We start from the raw sequence: 18,597 nt of genomic DNA, 5'->3' as shown, positions 1-18,597 counted from the left end.
AGGGCACGAGAGAGCAGCATGACGAGGAAGTGAGAGACACTTTAAGGGAACAAAAACATAAAACAATAAAACAATACAAAGCATATGCAAACAACTGTGTCATAGTGACTGAAACATGACTGTGCCACTGACTCACTGACTAAAGTGCAACTGTAAACAGGAATTACAGGGATTATATTTCCGTGTTATTGCAGAGTTAATATGGGTAATAAACAAGAATAAAATCTTTATTTCGGACTCTACAGTACAAAATACTACAAGAGACAAACAGCAACAGGAAAAAAAACTAAGAAGGATAAAAACGTCAGTGTCTAAAAGACATACAAACACTCTCTCCAGTGCCCCAAAGGACTGGAAAGGTACGTGGTACTGCTCTCATTAGGCATGGCTACAGCCTTATATATATAATTTCATTTATTCTTTGTGTATACTGTTTTGTATCATGAATATGTTATTTTATGTGTTTTGTTATATGTTTTTGTGTTGTTAAATATTTCTTTCATTACAGGGTATAGAGGCGGTTATTGATTTTTTTTATTCATTCATTCGTTCATTCATTCATTCATTCATTCATTCATTCATGTATCTCTTTTGTTATTTATTCATTCATTCATTTTATTTTATTTTATTTTATTTTATTTTATTGTATTTTATTTTACCGACCAGACACCACTTCCTGTCTCCGCCGCTCCGCTCCGGTGACGTCACGGGGGCGACACGCCCTGTTCCCCCAGCAGAGGGACCAAGATGGCGCCCACACACGTCCTGAGATGCTGTCAACGGGGTTTAGCGTGGATCCCTGTCATTTTTATCGCCCTGGTCGTCTGCTGGTCCTATTACGCGTACGTGGTGGAGCTATGTATAAGTGAGTATCCGTCTTTCGGTCGTACGCGGTCCGTCGTTTGAAGCCCCTAAATAAACAGGGGGATGTTTTCAATTGTGCGGTCCACGCAAACGCAGCAGGAAGTAAAAAAAAAAGGACTGCAGATCAACAAAAGGTGCTGCCAGCCTCTCCGAAATCTGGCTGTTCCTAATTATCTAGGGCTTTTTTTGTTGTTGTTGTTTTTGGTTTGGGGTTGGAGGAAAACTTTCATCGTCTGAATCGTGTCTGAATGGGGAGAGTAAAAGGCATCTGGCTGCTTGGCCACGTAAATACGTTTCCCTGTAATTAGACTTCAGAGACTTGCAGTTATTCTGGAGCATTTAAATAGCTGCGAAAATGTAAGAAATTATATTTAAATAGATGGATAGATAGATACTTAATCGCGTCCTCTAGCTCCATCACATTGAAACATATATTTTTTCCTCCGTTTGTTTTAGTATGAAGAAGAAAAAGTAAATTAGGAGAATGGCTACAATTAATAAACAAAAAAAAAAAAGACATTTCTCAAGAAATATAATTGCAGTTTGGGCACATTGCTGTCTCCTGTTTAGTCCTGGGTCTCAGTGTTGTGTTCTGTCCACTTCTCTGACTAATACAGTGGACAAATTAGGGATAGCAGTTGTTTTTATTGAAAGATTGCGGTCTTATATGTCATTTTTGACCCTTTGGTGGGCTGCTTTTGGGTGCCGGGCCGTACCTTTATTGTGCACTGAGTCAACCGTTAAGCGACCAGTCCAGTTTGTGATCCAGATATAGAAATGGGTCTGAATCACTGCAGGTGGGGCCTGAACCTCCAAAAATCCCCTAAAATCTGTTCACTTAAACAGAATTTAACGTCTGGATCTAAAAATCTCTAATATAAGAGCAGATTTCAAGTAAACGCCACCCAAGACGACTTCTACATCAATTATTTAGGCTGTGAAAAAAGGCAGAAAATGAGATTTGGATCTCAGCCAGACACATTATAAACTCATCAGAAGAAGGAGTCGTTGCTTTCTGACCACGTTAGGCCATAATTCAAACATGGCGTCTCGTTATGGGTCTCGTTAAAAGAACAAAAAGCTCCAGAACAGTTCAATACGCTGGTTTCATGATTTCATCCATTGGAGAGTTGGGCATCTGTAAAACGTACAAAACCGTTTGATCATTAATTGTCCTTGCAAATTTTTTTTTTTGGGCCAAATGAGGATATAAGACCCTCTGTCCCAGCCTTTGTGGAAGTTTATTAGTTCAAATAGTGTTTACATGTGCATTTAATGACATTTATGTTTCACCTAAATTCTCCTTCTCTCATTGAGTTTCTCTATTTGAGGCTTTTGAGACTGTTATTCTCACAAAAAAAGAATAAAGTGAATTAAGGTGCTATCAAAGGATTTTACATCTCTTCTGTGTTTGAGTTTGTGCTTTAATATGCAGAAACATGGTTTATCTAGCACAGTAGGGGGATTAAACATCATTATTGGCATGAACAGTCGCCTACATCGTTATTTTAAGCGACTGCACTGAGCCAGAATTTCACTGTAATGCACATGTTTTACATTGACTGCGCACCGCTATCTGTTTAAGAACGCTTTGTAGGTAAATTAGTCACATGACGCCTGCTTTTCCCAGCTAATCTACTGTCCAATCTGCTCGCGCTGATTAAAACACTGTGTAACCCGACTCTGTTTACGTGATATTAACATTGATTTTCTGTGTTTTATCTCCTGCAGTCACCATCCTCAACATAGGAGAGAAGAGTAAGTACCCCAGCAGATCGAAACATTGTTCGTTTGTTCCTCCGCGGAGTGAAGTCGAGCCATTTTTCCACTCGTTTGGATAATCTCTGTTGAAATGTGCTTGGCTAAAAAGCGGCTGGCGCGCAGGCTTGGCTCCCTGAAGCCCGGCAGCTCCACCTCATTCTGCATTAGCTGTTTAGCTTTCTCATTAATTAACTATGTGGACGGGCCTGTTTTTAGCCGAGCAACCGCGGCATTTTCTCATATCCACTTGCGCATTTATCTGAGGGGGTGGACGTTGACTGTCATGTCGTTTTCCTTTCCAGTCGTCTACCTGATCTTCTTCCACCTCTTTTTCATCATGTTTGTGTGGTCTTACTGGAAGACCATCTTCACCAACCCTGCCAACCCTTCCAAAGAGGTATAATCAAGCCCACTTATTATTTTTGTTGCAATAAAATCATCAGCCTTCTGATTAAAATATATAAATTTATATTTTCTCTTTAAGTTTTGCCTGCCTAAGGCTGAGAAGGAGCGTTATGAGAAGGAAGAAAGGCCAGAGTCTCAGCAAGAGATCCTGTGGAGAGCCGCCACCAACCTGCCTCTGTACACCCGCACAGGAGCCGGGGGTACGTCTGCACATCGCCGTAAATGTAAATCATGAGAATGTGGAGGACGGTACTAATAATACTCATGTGTCATTGTGATGCAGCGATTCGTTACTGCGACCGCTGTCAAGTTATCAAGCCCGACCGGTGTCATCACTGCTCCGCCTGCGACATGTAAGCAAACGATGCCTCAGACGAGTTATTTAGTTTTACTCTTTTAAAGCACTTTTCTTTTTTTTCTTTTTTTAAATGTGTGTGTTCGCTGTGTGTTTCAGGTGTGTGCTGAAGATGGACCACCACTGTCCCTGGTATGTATGCAAGGCCTCCTTACCTGCTTTTACATACGCCTGTGATGTCACAGCCAGTGAGGTCTCCGTGGTTACGGCCGCTGAGTGGCAGAAAGTGACAGTGGAACATGGAGATTAGCAGCATTAGCTTGAATCATAGGCTTTAATAGCATCTAAATTGTAAAATGTATCGCTGCATTACTAAGAAACAACTGGAATGTGTCGTGGTTTTCATTTAGTGTCAGATAATATTAATTTATGCTGTATTTTTTTATGAAGTCATACATTAAGTTACTTCTCAAGTTACGTTCTGGAGGGCTGTCAGATGAGTTTGTGGATGTTGTTGTTTTGGCGTAGTTACAGCCGACAGTAACTAGTTCAGTTCCAACAATAAATAAAACAATAAAACAATAAACGGAATATTTGTGATGCCATTGTATCGTATGTTAGCGTATCTTAGCGTTAGGATCTTTTATTTAGCTACAATTAGCATAACTTAAATGACCTAGATCTAACTGAAACTAACTGAAACTGAGACTAGTCCACTTTTTCAAATCCACACTAGTTCGTGTGGATCATTGTTGTGTCCAGTTGTCTTTAATTTGATCTGATAATCCACATTATTCCCGGTTTTACTGATACATTTCACCATATTTTTGCCATTCAGGGAGGCATTGCCCCAGACAGAAGTGACGTCTACGCATACCCTCTATATATTACCTGTATTATATTATATATGTGTATATATACATAGGATGATTCACTCTGAGTGTATTTGCTTAGATCCATGAAAGACGTGGATCTGATCAGGATAAGAGCAAACTTTTTATTTGATTTGTTCTCAACTGGTTCGAACACTAAATAATGTTAAATACGCTCGGCTTAATTAAACAAGTTTTAGCTTCCTCAAACGGGTCTGGAAACGCTTGTATCTCATATTTAAATATTACGCAGTGATATTAGTCACTGAGAACAAGCCTCCGCCTTTTGTAAACCTGCTCTTGATGATAAGGTTTCTACTCGGAGGACGTGCTGCCACCTGTCTGTCGTCCTGTGTGTCTGCAGGGTGAACAACTGCGTGGGATTCTCCAACTACAAGTTCTTCATCCTGTTCCTGGCCTACTCGCTGGTGTACTGTTTGTTCATCGCTGCCACGGTTCTGCAGTATTTCATAAAGTTCTGGACAGTGAGTAAGCGGCGCATGTCGTGAACGCGTGATTTTTTTTTAGATGCAGATTCGCTTCGTGGCGTCGAAGTCGGGTGTCGGCGTTGAGTCGGTTGTGCATGGCGCTGACCTCCCCGTGCTGCTCCTCTTGTTTTCTCCGTCCTCTTTCACCCTTCACCCTCTGACCCCGTCTCTGTTTCCTCTTCTGTTGTCCCCGGCTCACTCACACTGGACCATTGTTCTCTGATCTCTTCTCTTTCTCCGAGCCGTCAGTCACAGCACTGCCGCAAACACCTCCCCTCTTTCTTTTTCTTTTTTCTTTTTTTTGTGTGCCTCTCCTCTTGTAGCAGCTCCTGTTTGATCTCCTCTCAGCTGTTCCTCTTTCACTCCTTTGTTTTCTCCATTCTGGGCACAGTTCGCTCATTCACCCACTCCTTCCCTGCCCCCTTTCACCCACTTTGGCCTTGACTTGTCTTTGCCTCCTGATTTCTAAGTGCCTCTTCCTCTTCCTCCTCTCCTCTCCTGCTTGCCCTCTCCTGTTCTTGCTAACCAGTCTTGTTTCTGTTTGTACTAAAGCTTTGCCGGAGGAAATCGGCGGAGAACTGCCCAAAGGTAACCCAACCATCCTCCGAAGCAGTCGCGGTGCCTCCTCCTTGTCGTTGTTGTCGTCGTCGTCGTCATCCCCACCATTCTTGTCTTGACGTGCATGCTGTGACATGTTGGTTTAAACCCGTTCTTACCCAGCGCATTTACATGCACAGCCTAATTGAACTATGCTGGAAGTTCTACTTTTTGAATGTGGTCTTTGTCCCAGTTTACATGCGACGGAGAAAATCAAATAACTGAGGGGAACATGTCCTCCTGGTTCCACAATAGGTGGCGATATGTGTCTTGTCAGCGGGTTGATGCGGGCCCCGTTTCCAGTTGACCCGTTATGTCATATAATGAAGTCGTTCGTGTGGCGGACCGACAACAAACAACAACAAGATGGATAATAGTTCAGCTTTTTTAATCTCGTACGTAATGTGTGCAGATAGGATGGCGCTATCCCTCTGGTGGTTCTTCTTCTACCAGCTCGACCTTTTTCTTCTGCGAATGTCTTTTTTTTTTTTGGATGTTTTTATTCCCAGGTCATACGCCAGCACACGCGCACTGTCCAGTTAAAGTCCAGTTAAGGCATATACGTTTTCAGTCGCATTATCTGGGCGTCTTAATCGGAGTAATGTGTTTACATGCGGTTAATTGTTCAGTTAAAGTTGGATTAGGGCATGTAAACGTACTGATTGTTGTTCCCCTCGATGAATATGCTCAGCTCAGTTCAATTTGTTATTGATCCCTGTCCCGCTCTGCTCTTCTCCCGTCTCTTTTCCAGAATGAGCTGCCAGACACTCACGCCAAATTCCATGTCTTGTTTCTTTTTTTTGTGGCGGCCATGTTCTGCATCAGTATTCTGTCCCTGTTCAGCTACCACCTCTGGCTCGTAGGGAAGAACAGGTCGACTATAGGTAACAAACGCTCTCACACGACACATTCAGCTGGTGGTTGTAATGCGTTACTCTGGTTCTGATTTGTGTAGCTTTCAACTTGTAATGTGTTAGAAGAAAATAACCAGATATACCAGCTATGAGAGTACACTGCTCAAAATAATTAAAGGAACGCTTTGAAAACACATCAGATCTCAATGGGAAAAGACATCATGCTGGATATTTATACTGATATGGACGTGTGAGGAACAAAGTGATGCCTCATTGTTTGATGGAAATGAAAATTATCAACCTGCAGAGGGCGGGATTCATCCCAAAAATCAAAGTGAACACAGAGGTCCTCTGATAAAAATAATTCAGTGCGAATCTCTGTGATTTAGGGGTGAGTTTTTACTTTTTCAAGACTCTTGAAGTTTTTTTTTTTGCCTCTTGTGTCTTAAGAATTATAAAGGATGTGCTGTAACTCAAAGTTTGGACGGATGTTAGGATGCGAATTTAAGGTTTCGCTGAACTATTTGCCTTTTTAGACGCATGAAACCATTAAATTAACCATTACTGTGTTCAACAGTAAAGATGGAACTGATTTAAATGCTGACAGATCGTTGGTAAATTTCTTCCCTGGAATAAATAGCATCAAAAATATATTTTTATTATCCATTATAATTTGCAAAATAACTAAAACTGTCTCTGACACAAGTGGAGTGAGATGGAAAGTGGCAGAGCCACAACAAGGGAACGTGAATTAGTAGTAAACGATGTTACAGGCAGCACAACGTTCCCCACGGCTTCTCCAGACCTTGTGCTCAGGGTGAACCTGCTCTCATCTGTGAAAAACACTAAGGCACCAGAGGTGGACAGTTGTGGTGTTTTGTGGATAATGCCACTAGATTCCCAACCAATTTCACCTAATTGGTCAGAACATTATTATTTATTTACTGCAAATAATTAGCCTTGAGTCGTCTATGCCAGCGACTTATAGTGACAGACAGAACAATTCATTCCTCTTCCACTAGAGGGCAGAAGATAGTTAATTAACCTGCCCATTTACCTGTTACCATTCAAACAACAGATTAAATCATGATGGTTCCTTCAGTGAGACAGCGATGATATCAATGGATAAATGCTTGAAAAGAAAAAGCATCAATGTACTCAATGGAGAAAATTCTGACCCTAATGAAGGTTCTAGTATGAGTCAGAAGAAAGCAAAAAAGATTGGATTGGATTTACTTTTATCGGGGAGCCAACCGAGCTGACTCTGTTCTGCTTGGTGTGTGGGGTAAAGCTGTCTCAGGGTGAACTCACGCTAGGTAATCGTGCCTTTGCCCAAATACGTTTGCCCCCTAACATCCGGATTCTACAGCTAATGGTGCACTTCCCCTTTGTTAGTTTCTCTTCTGTACGTCCAGTAAATGACTCCTCACAGAGTTCATGTGGCTTCTCTCCAAGTCTGCAGGAGCGTCTCCATCTCCATCTGTAGCAAAAGGTGGACATGGTCAAAGTTTGACACTCAGATCCTAGAAGCACAACAGCATCGCACAGCTGGAACTGACGCTGTTAATGAAATGAGTCAGAACACAGAAAAGAAGACAATTACACGGAATGCAGAATTTTATAGTGTTAAATTGTTTTATATTGTGATTAGTTAAGAAAAACTGGTTTATTTGCCTAATATTTGTCCTGTATTTTTTCATAATCAACTAACTAAAAGTAGAATTATGACGTTATCGATGGTATCGGTGAAACCAGCCTTGTATTTTCTTGGTATTGGATCAGTACCAAAATTCCCAGCCCTATCGTGTACAGATGTCATTAAATTTTTTAGTAAATTGACAGTAGATGAGCCGTGGCTCAAGACAGGTTGGGAAACACTGTTCTAAAGAGGCCGCCCTCGTGAAATCAGATTGTTTGTTCACACCACCGGTCGTCTGGAGGACGTTTTGCAAAGCCCTCATCCTGTTCCTCCTTTCACAAAGGAGCAAATATCGGTCCTGTTGTCTCCTGAAATCTCATCCATACTCTTGTTGGAAGACAAAACAAACCTTCTGGCAATAGCGTGTATTGACGTGCCATCCTGGACACACTAGCCTGTGTAACCTCTGTAGAGGACCATCCCATGGTACCAGTAGAGATGCTGGTCCTGATCAGATGTAAAACTAGCAGGGAGTTGCCTGTACTCTGATTAAAACTGCTCCTTTAATTATTTTAGCAGTGTGTAATATGTTCCTGTCTGGTGGCTGCATTATTAAAGCCTGTTTTAGTTTTTGATAAATGCCTCCCTTCATTTGTTGTTGTCGTCCGTCTCCTCTGCAGAGGCTTTCAGGGCGCCGGTCTTCAGGACAGGCTCCGATAAGAACGGCTTCTCCCTGGGTTTCCGCAAGAACATCGCTCAGGTCTTTGGTGACCAGAAGAAGTACTGGCTGCTGCCCGTCTTCACCAGGTAAAAGAAGGAAGGGAGTGGAGTCGTGGATTTTATTCAGTTTATTAGCACTTCTGATTAGTTTTTGTTGCATTAAATCAGTCGTACAGACAGTATATTAACACTTACATATATTTAAATGCTGTTACAGTGTAATTTAAGTTTTTTATGTGCTATATGGGAACTACAAGTTCATGTCGCGCTAACTACAGCTAAAAACAACAGCCTGGTAAAACCAAAACAGAGGCAAACAACATCGGGGCAAACTGTCATTGATTAAAACTTTAGAATATTTTTTAAGTCTTGTAGATTTCATCACTGTAAATGATTCTAGTAAAAGACTTGTGAGTTGGTTCAAGTTATCTGTTCCATTAACAATTTGTGGCCTAAATTTAGCCGAACATAAGACTTAAGAACTAAGAATTTCTTAAAAACTGCACTCAAAACATGTAAATATTGAACACAGCAAGTTATATTTGGACAAGTCAAGAGCTTTCATGGATGCGTCCATATAGTTTTCCGACTTCTTTAACTGGAACGCTGATAAGATAAAATAATAAAATACTTTATCGATCCCCATTGGGAAAATTCAAATGTCACAGCAGCACAAAACAAGAAAACCAGTGACCAGAAAAGAAATTAAATAGGACAAACACAGCAAAAAATACTTTACACAAGAACACAGTGAAAACAGTTGTGCATAAAGTGATTATGTCAATAGGCTACGTATCGACTCGGTGTGTAATTCAGGTGTGACATTATTCTCGGTGCCGAATTCCACCCTCCGAGGTAAATGTAACGCACCATATTTCATGAAAAAATGGCTTAAAGCATTAGTGCTATAAAATAAGATACAACCCAGGCGTAATCACACACAATAAAGGCCTTTATATGTTTAGTTTTGTGCTCGAGGAGCGTCTTCTTCCTTCGAGCGTTGGGTCTCCTCCTTCTAGATATCTGGAGATCTAACAACCTGACGTCCTCTAACGTTGCGTTTCCTCCTTGTCCCCCTCAGTCAGGGTGATGGTCTGACGTTCCCCACTCGGCTGGTCAGCGCTGACGTGGAACAGGCCACCGTGACCCTGCAGCCAGAGCCCAATAAAAGGTGACGGATCAATGATAAGACGCTCTGAAGAGCTCTCACGCTCTCGGACATCGTTGCTAATGTGAGTTTTTTTATTTTTTTGTTTTTTTTCAGCACTGCCGACGCCGCCGTCAGTCCACTGAGCGAGTCCCAGAATCGGCTCCTGAGCAACGAGCAGCATGCCAACAACGTCGGAGACCATCTGCCTAATGACGCTCTCAAATCAGGTGATAATAAGAATAAGAAGAATTCACTGGCAGCTTTTACACCAGCGACTCTGGCTTCATCACATTTTCTGTCTGACTTCACAGCTGAAAGCGAAACCATCACAATCTCCGTGGAGAGTGAGTCTTAACCAGGTACACATTCTGTTTTTTTTTTTTATTTATTTTGTTTTATTTTTCATCAGTATAATACAATTAATGCTATGTAGGTTATTTTAATATTATTATTTTATTTATAAAGATCTTAACCCCATACGTCTCAGCCATTAACCGGAGAAAAATGAATAAATAAATAAGTAGTTACACAAAATTAGACATAAAAAACAAACATACAAGTAAGTGATAATAGCAAAAATACTAGCAGCAATAATAACAATAATTATCATTATAGCTGTCGAGACAACAAGACAATAGAAATTTATTAAATAGGTTAAGTACAGAAGGAAGGAATAAATACGTAAGTAAAAGATAAATAAATGAAGTGTTTTTGCACATATTTAGTCAGATCCAGCATCATTACAGTCCAGAAATGGGCTCCAAAATTTCAGGAATCATTTTTTTTGATCAATATAACATGTTCATAAGATGCTGTGTTAGACATGAGCTCGATCCAGTGCTCAAAAGACGATGCTGTGACTGATTTCCATTAGCTCTCAATCAGTGTTGGGAGTGAGAACGTGTTACTAAAGTAATACAATTATTGTAATGCGTTTGCTTAATGTGGTAATGTAAGGCATTACCAAAAATAATATATATATATAATAATATTTTACTCAGTACAAATGTCAGTAACGTGCATTACAATCGATTTTAAACCCAGAATAAATTAAATTAATTAAGTTTAATTAATTAAGCAATTTCCCCATATTGGGACAAATAATGTTTTTCTAATTAAATTTTTTCTTGTAGACCAGAAGCTTGAGAATCTTGTAATTAATAAATTGTATTTGGAGGCGTAACAACTTGATATCAGAATAAGAATCATTAGCTAAGTATGTGTGCACAAGGGATTTGGTACAAGACGAGCACAAAAATAAAAGCGCAATAAAAGGATGAATGCACTCGACAATGATCCATATGAACTAGTGTGGATTTGGAAAAGTGGATTAGCCTCAGTTTCAGTTAGTTTTTAGTTCATTTCAATGATAAATGTAGCTAAATAAAAGATGCTAACGCTAAGAGCTTTAATGAGAAGTAACGTTAGCCATACAATACTGTAGCGATAAAAGGAACCACAACACCAGGTGTCTGTGCCTGGATTCCAGTTCTAATGCAGCGAAACATTTACTTCTCTTGTTCTTTGACAGATATTTGTAAAAATATAGACTTCACTAGCTGTGACGTCACGTGCATACCCTCTATTTATTTTCCCGGGCCTGTTGAGTTTAGGTGCATTAGCATAGTCTGTTTGGGCTGTAGAAGTTCGATGCTCTAATTTTTTTTTTCATAATTGTTTCACCCTGGATGAGCTCGTTGAGTTTAATGTTTTTGTTTCTGCTCTTCTCCACAGGAGAAACACCTCAGTCATCTAATACGATGCCTTAACCAACAAGCGCAGCAGTTTAGCTCATCACCATGGCAACACCATCACCACCAAGTGGAACCGCATCCCCCACGGTCCCATTCAGAGTAAACTACAGAAATGCTGTACAATTACCCCTCACATCACATTAATGCATTTATAGTGTTTTGGCATGCGGTGTCATCAACACATTTCACAGCTCTAACCCCCCCCCCCCCCCCCCGCCACCCACCACAACAACACTCTGAACAACACATAAATGAAGTTTTTTTTTTTTTTGATGAAGAATTTCTTGTTTTGTGCCAAAAGCTTTCAGATTGCACCAAGACTCACTTTCCAGGCACAAATCTGCAGTGAAGAGTTTCAAACATTTCATCTTTTTTTTTTTTTTGGGAAAGGCACAGGTACATGCAGTGACGATGGATCTTTTATTTGTGCATCCTTTTCTTTTTTTTTTTTTTTTTTTTTTTCAACTAATAATGCTGGAGCGTATTTATGGCTTTTGAGTGAGATGGATGTTTCCCCACCGAAACCCGGACTATTCCACGGAGGACTCTGCTGGTTCGGTGGACTGTGCTGCCGGGTTTTGGGTGGATATCAGAGCACAAGATGGAGCATTTGCACTTTGTAGATTATCAGTGTCCATCAAAAAAAAAAAAAAAAAAACAAGAAGAAAGTGCTGCTGCTTTTTTTTTCTCCATTTTTTTTTTTTTTTTTTTTAAATCATCTCCAAAAAGCATCCCAGGTATGACGACGGATGCTTGCTTGATGATCATGTGATTTATTGTGCGTGTACGCGTGACGGAAAAGAGATTGCGTGCGAACAGTTGGAAGTGGCAGTCGTGTATTTTTCTTTTTAGAACAATTAACAGACTAAAAAGAAGCTGCTTCTTCGTGTGTTTTTGTGGCTGACTTGCGTTTCTAACGTGCTGCTTAGAAGCGGGGAGGTTAAACCCAGGAGGTCGATATCTGATTAGTGATTCTCAGCTCGCAGAGTTCACGGCCGTTATTTTTTCTTCTTATTATGTCTGCGACTTTGCGTTTCAACCTTTACGAAGACACCAACAGTCATTGCCAAATAAGGGCTGGCCTATCAGGAGCTCTGACCTCTGAACCTGAACTGTTTACAGCATTCTAGCTTTATCTAAACCTCTGGCTGACGTCATCTTAACCAAACTGTATTTATCAGATATTGTGAGTCACGATATTTTATACAACCACTGTGCGTCCCTCCCACCAATGTTGTCGGTCGGAGGGGGTGGGGGGGAGGTCATGATGTCCTTGCAATTGCAGTGCTGAGCAGCAGGGGGCGACAAGTTATTTGCCCTCTCTCTGCATCCTCAGGGCTCAGTTCACTTTCAGTCTAATTTGCAGGTGCAGCTTTCCTCAGAATAAGATTTTCTTACTGTCCAGTCGGTATGCATCGCTTTCGTTAGTAACTCAACCAGATTTAATTTGAAAGTGAATTGAACCCGTCTTATTAATTGTAAAAATAAATTTTTTTCGGACACGGTTGATGGGTGCAATCGGCTTTTTGTGAGGAAAAAGCTGCAAAGAGATAAAAGAAACCGGTTTAACTGGGTTATATTTGTCACACGAATGAGACTCATCCTTTTCCCAGATGCATCAAATTCCTGATGTCATCTCTTCTCCTCCTCTGCTGGACAAGCCTGTAGAAGCCGATAACGTAATAAATTTGCAATTTTTAAAATGTATTTGGCCAATAATGTAATAACTTTTGGCCAATTACGTCATTGGCCTGTTAAAAAAATCTTTACAAATGTAATAACTGAGCCAATAACGTAATAATATACCAATATCATTTCATTTAAGTTTTTAATATTGGATATAACTATATAATAAAAACACTTTGTATATTCTATTCAGTTCTTTTTGCCATTTAAGTTCCAAAACTTATGTTTACAAACACAGACAATTACTCATATAGTGCATGGAGACCAATGATATGAAAACTATGCCTCTTTGAGGATGATATATTCTCAAATGAAATGACCACACATGGAAAATGTAATCTTTATTAAACCTTCTTAATGTTAGCAATGCCTACCTCAGGAACATGAGAGCACACGCAAATGACAAGATGTTCTCCACCGAACCAGCTAAGGTTGTACTCTCAGTGGCAGCAAAATAACAACCGGTCAGACCCACCAAGAGCTGAAGTGGAAGAATACTGGAAGGGCATATGGGAAAGAGATGCCCACTGGCTAGTGGTGCCCAAATCAACATCACGTGCGGCATATACCAAGGATATGCGCTATCACTACTGCTCCTTCCAAAAGACGTTAAATAAAGGCAACTGGAATTTCTTGAAGACGCTTCACCACTCATCCGAGTAGCTTCTTCAGTTCCGAAGAACTGAACTGAAGACGCTACTCGGATGAGTTAATTCAACACCTTCTGGATTACCATGACCTGGGTGACTGAGAACTTTCACAGACATATCACTACTGCTGTTTTGCGTAGGCCCTCAACAACCTCAGTCAGATCATCACAAAGAGCGGATGGGTACCGATTCCGAAGTGGAGCAACAATCAGCCACCTGTTCTACATGGATGACATCAAGCTGTACGTCAAGAACGAGCAGGAAATCAACTCCCTGATCCACAACACCAGGATCTACAGCAACGAAATTGGGATGTCATTCGGAGTGTGTGGCCAGATGGTCTCCAAGACAGGCAAGATGATTAGAACTGAAGGGTTCGACCTACCAGAGGGCAACATAGGCGACATCTAAGTTAACTACAAGTACCTTGGTATCCCACAGGCTAATGGAAACCATGAGGAGGCCACAAGGAAGTCAACCACAACCGAACACCTCCAGAGAGTAAGGCAAGCCCTGAAAGTTCAGCTGAATGGTAAAAACGAGATCCGAGGCATCAACACGTACGCGCTACCAGTCATCATATATACCCTGCTGGGATAATAAACTGGCCAAAGGAGGAGGTAGAAGCCACAGATATCAGGACGAGAAAGCTCCTCACCATGCACGGAGGGTTTCACCCCAAGTCCAACACCCTGAGTGTTGGACTTGAAAAGACACTAAGTGGAAAGAGGGAGGCCGAGGAATAGTGAGCATCAAGGCCACGGTCCAGGATAAAACACGGAAAATCCAATACTACATCAAGATAATGGCCCCAAATGACGAACTGCTAAGAGAATGTCTCAGATAATAGAAACCTGATGAGAGTGCAGAGGAAGAGGAGCCGACGACCTGGAGGGACAAACCCCTACACGGCATGTACCACCGTCAAATTGAAGAAGTGGCTGATACCAAGAAAACCTACCGGAGGCCAGTGAAAGACTGGACTGACACTGATCATGGCAGCACAAGAACAGGCCCTAAGTACCAGAGCCATAGAGGCCAGGATCTACCAGAGTAGATCAGACCCAAGGTGCAGGAACTGATGCTAGGATGCTAGCAGGGTCAGCATACATGGAGAGGCACAACCAAGTCGCTGGGATAGTGTACAGGAACATCTGTACCCAGTATGGAATAGAAGTACCCAAGAAGTCCCAATGGGCTACACCACAGAAGGTGGTGGAGAACAACAGGGCCAAGTTTCTATGGGACTTCAGCTTCCAGACCAACAAACAGGTCCAACCAACTACCCAGCTGGACATGGTGGTGGTGGTGGTGGTGGTGGTGATAGATGTGGCGATACCAGCTGACGCCAACATCAGAAAGAAGGAACACGAAAAGGTTGAGAAGTACCAAGGGTTAGCAAGCTGGAACGGTTGTGGAAGGTTAAGACGAGCGTGGTTTCCGTGGTAGTAAGGGCCACTCGAGGCAGTGACCCCCCCAAAACTGGGAGAGGAACAACATCTGAAGCCTCAGTCCAGAAGAGCACAGTTCTAGGAACAGCTGAGATACTGTGCAGGACCCTAAAACCCCCAGAGGACCTGAGCCTGAGGATGACACCAGGGATGAGTCGGCTAAAACACATACCTGCACACATTTTTCTTTAAAAAGGTTGATACCCCTTGATTTGTCAAACATAGTCATAGTTAATAATGCTAATAACTAGCCTACAGTTAGCCAGTTAACTTATATCCTCATCCGCTAAATATATAAGATTGAAAATTAATCAGTGATTCATACCTTTCACCATGTGTGTTACAAAAGGAAGCAAGGAAATTTGGAAAAGACGAAAGTCCAGGTCTCCCCATTGACATCTAGTAGGAATTCACTGACTAAAAAAAAGAAAGACAGGAGTAGAAGTTATTCTAATCGTTAATTTAAATATACAAATACATGGAAGGAGAGCGAGACAGATTTTATCACAGTTACATCCAATAATAAAAAGTTAAGTAAAATCATATTGGTATATTGTTACGTTATTGGCTCACTTATTACGTTTGCAAAGATTTTTTTAACAGGCCAATAATGTGATAACCACCTAGTAACGTAATAAGTTATTACGTTATTGGCCAAATGTTATTATGTTATCGGCCCTTATTATGTAATTGGCTTCTACGAAACTAGATCTCCAGCTACAGACAAGTTTACAGCTGTTTCCAGCACGTGTTATGTTCCCTTCCTCCTTCCTTCCCAATCCCATTTACGTCTGAGCCCTGTTGATAATTACAAAGCTAGTTTGCAGATTGGTGGGGATATTTGTATAATCTCACTGTGGCTGGAGCTCAGAGCAGAAATGGAAAAGCCAAGGTTCTGGTCTGATCGTGTGTGGATCTTTTCTAAACCTTACACATTCAGTGAAATTAAATAGATTTTGTATCATGTATGAAGAGCCTGGCTTGTTCCACTTGCAGCCACTCATTCTGAAACGTTGGACCTGTCGTCTCGTCGTTTTACACATTGCCTATATCCTCTCTCTGGGGCTGTTTGGCCCGGAGACTAAAGTGCGCCTGTATTTTGTAATTCTTAAGTGTTTCTTTCTTTCTTTCTTTTTTTTTTTTTTTGTAATAATGTTGTCTTGGGAGAAATGCCTCTGTGAGATTTCTACACGTCTGTGATCATCATACATAACTGTCTAATGCTCAAAAAACATGGCGCCTGACTTATGTGATAACGGGGGATTGTGTTGATATAAAGAACATTGGGATTTTTATTATTTTTTTTTTTTTTTCCCATCTATAGCTAAGTGTGTCATGTTTTGAAATTAGCTTTACTCTGTCTCAACTTTATAAATGAAGCCATAAAAACTCCTGGAAGAATGATCTTTAAATTTCATAAGTTATCATAACTTGCTTATCGCTACATTACTTTTTGTTATAATGTCCTATTTTACAACGTGTGTGTGTGTGTGTGTATATATATTGATAATGTAAGAAAAAGACAACATATATATTTTTCTTGTCTGATTAATTTTACCGTTCCTATTTTGTGAATGAAGTACATGCCAGTTAACGTGAAAATAACAATAAATGTTTTTTTTTTTTTTAAACCTCCAGTTGGACTCGATTTTTTTTGAGTCGTGCAGAAAACGTGGATGTTGTGTTTTTTTATTTTTTTTTTTTATTTCTTGCGTTCATCCTTGTCCCAACCTGTTGCATAGTTTACCCACAATGCAATGCACACACCCAATGCTCAAGCTTGTTTTTGGACTTAAGTAACCTCAAGGCTCGCTAAACTTAATTTGGCAGGAGTGGGGAGCGAGCTGCATCTGTCTGGCAGAACACCCACACATCTGATTCATTTTCAAAGTCGCGGCTGGATAATAATCAGGTTATGGGAATTTATCAGATCCTGAACAACTCAACGACTTCAGACTAGCTCAAAGTTCACCTTAAAACACAATCTGGAGTGCTGCAGGGTGTAGGGTTTCCCCCCCCCCCCTCACCATGTCAGTGGCCCTGTTTCCACCTAGTGATCTGACACATTGATGCCAGTGGGGATGGTGTTAAATGCCAGGTTTTGAACATGCGTGCGTAAACCTGATTAGATCAGTGGGAATTTTGCATTGGAAATTTTGCTGGGGCCATGCAGGATAATCAATACCCTCACAGAAGAAAAACACACAGTAGCAAGTCAGAGATGGCATCACAGCACCAGACAACAAACAGGTGTCAACAAAATTGCACACAAACAATGTCAATCTGATGACGTGCACTCACTTGCCACTTTATTAGGTACACCTGTTCAAATGCTTGTTAACACAAATGGCTAATCAGCCAATCACATGGCTGCAGCTCAATGCATTTAGGCATGTAGAGTTGATCAAGACAACTTGCTGAAGTTCAAACCGAGCATCAGAATGAGGAAGAAAGGGGATTTAAGGGACTTTGAACGTGGGATTTTAACACAGAGAATGGTCCAAAAAAGAGAAAATATCCAGTGAGCAGCAGTTGTTGATGTGAGAGGTCAGAGGAGAATGGGCAGACTGGTTGGAGATGATAGAAAGGCAACAGTAACTCAAATAACCACTGGTTCCAACCAAGGAATGTAGAATACCATCTCTGAACACACAACACGTCCAACCTTGAAGAAGATGGGCTACAGCAGCAGAAGACCACACCGGGGGCCACTCCTGTCAGCTGAGAACAGGAAACTGAGACTACAGTTCACTCAGTCTCACCAACACTGGACAATAGACGACTGGAGAAACATATACAAAGTCGTCTGTATTTCTGCAGAGTGGATCCAACTGCTGAAGGGACTGCATCTGCACTTCCTGGCAATCTGTTGGCAGCTGGAACCTTCCTGGCTGAGATTCTGTATCTTTAGGCGTGTTTCCCATGTTGTGTTCCTTGTTTTAGCCATTTTTGTCTCTGCAGAACTTTCAGATGTACTGACTTTATATAGACATGAAGCATGGCAACAGAAAAATGTGTCTTTTAATAAAAAGCACAACCTTCATTAGTGGATCACTGGCACCAAACTGAGCCAATACTCAAAATGTCTTATGTATTTTTTATGGAACTAGTAAATTTTAAGTTTTTAAATGGCTGTTTTAGGATTTGTTTAGTATTCACCCTTCACTACCAGTACATGGCAGACAAAAGTGTCTCCTTATGAGGACAACAACATAAAAATCTAAATGAAGCAGAATAAGCAGCCACGAACCTAAAACATAACCTCCTGAGACCCGGTGTCCTCATATGGGGAGGTTAATTTCGAAAAAATTAAGCAACACTAGATTCGTGCAAGACAAGTGCTGTATACCTAGGATGCATTTAATAACTGGTGTGACCAGAAATACACTGCACATCTCTCAAGCTGCTTGT

At 41.0% G+C, this 18,597-nt stretch overlaps 1 protein-coding gene across 2 annotated transcripts; it reads left to right on the top strand.

The window, feature by feature from the left end:
- Positions 1–661: 661 nt before the first annotated feature.
- LOC124995654 (palmitoyltransferase ZDHHC20-B-like) lies at positions 662–16,823 on the top strand. 2 transcript variants are annotated; one of them, XM_047568195.1, is made up of 14 exons: positions 662–865; positions 2,596–2,622; positions 2,928–3,022; positions 3,110–3,230; positions 3,314–3,383; positions 3,485–3,517; positions 4,562–4,682; positions 5,238–5,273; positions 6,034–6,166; positions 8,456–8,582; positions 9,577–9,666; positions 9,760–9,872; positions 9,957–10,004; positions 11,380–16,823. In XM_047568195.1, the coding sequence occupies exons 1-13, from the start codon at positions 748–750 to the stop codon at positions 9,998–10,000; spliced, it is 1,128 nt and encodes a 375-aa protein (XP_047424151.1). In that variant the 5' UTR covers positions 662–747; the 3' UTR covers positions 10,001–10,004; positions 11,380–16,823. The 2 variants fall into 2 exon arrangements, with proteins under 2 accessions (XP_047424151.1, XP_047424152.1); XM_047568196.1 differs by lacking the exon at positions 5,238–5,273 and having other exon boundaries at positions 716–865.
- Positions 16,824–18,597: the final 1,774 nt, after the last annotated feature.

Source organism: Mugil cephalus, chromosome 18 (assembly GCF_022458985.1).
Source record: "Mugil cephalus isolate CIBA_MC_2020 chromosome 18, CIBA_Mcephalus_1.1, whole genome shotgun sequence".
Taxonomy (NCBI): Eukaryota; Metazoa; Chordata; class Actinopteri; order Mugiliformes; family Mugilidae; genus Mugil; species Mugil cephalus.
This window is presented reverse-complemented; position numbering and strand designations above follow the sequence as displayed.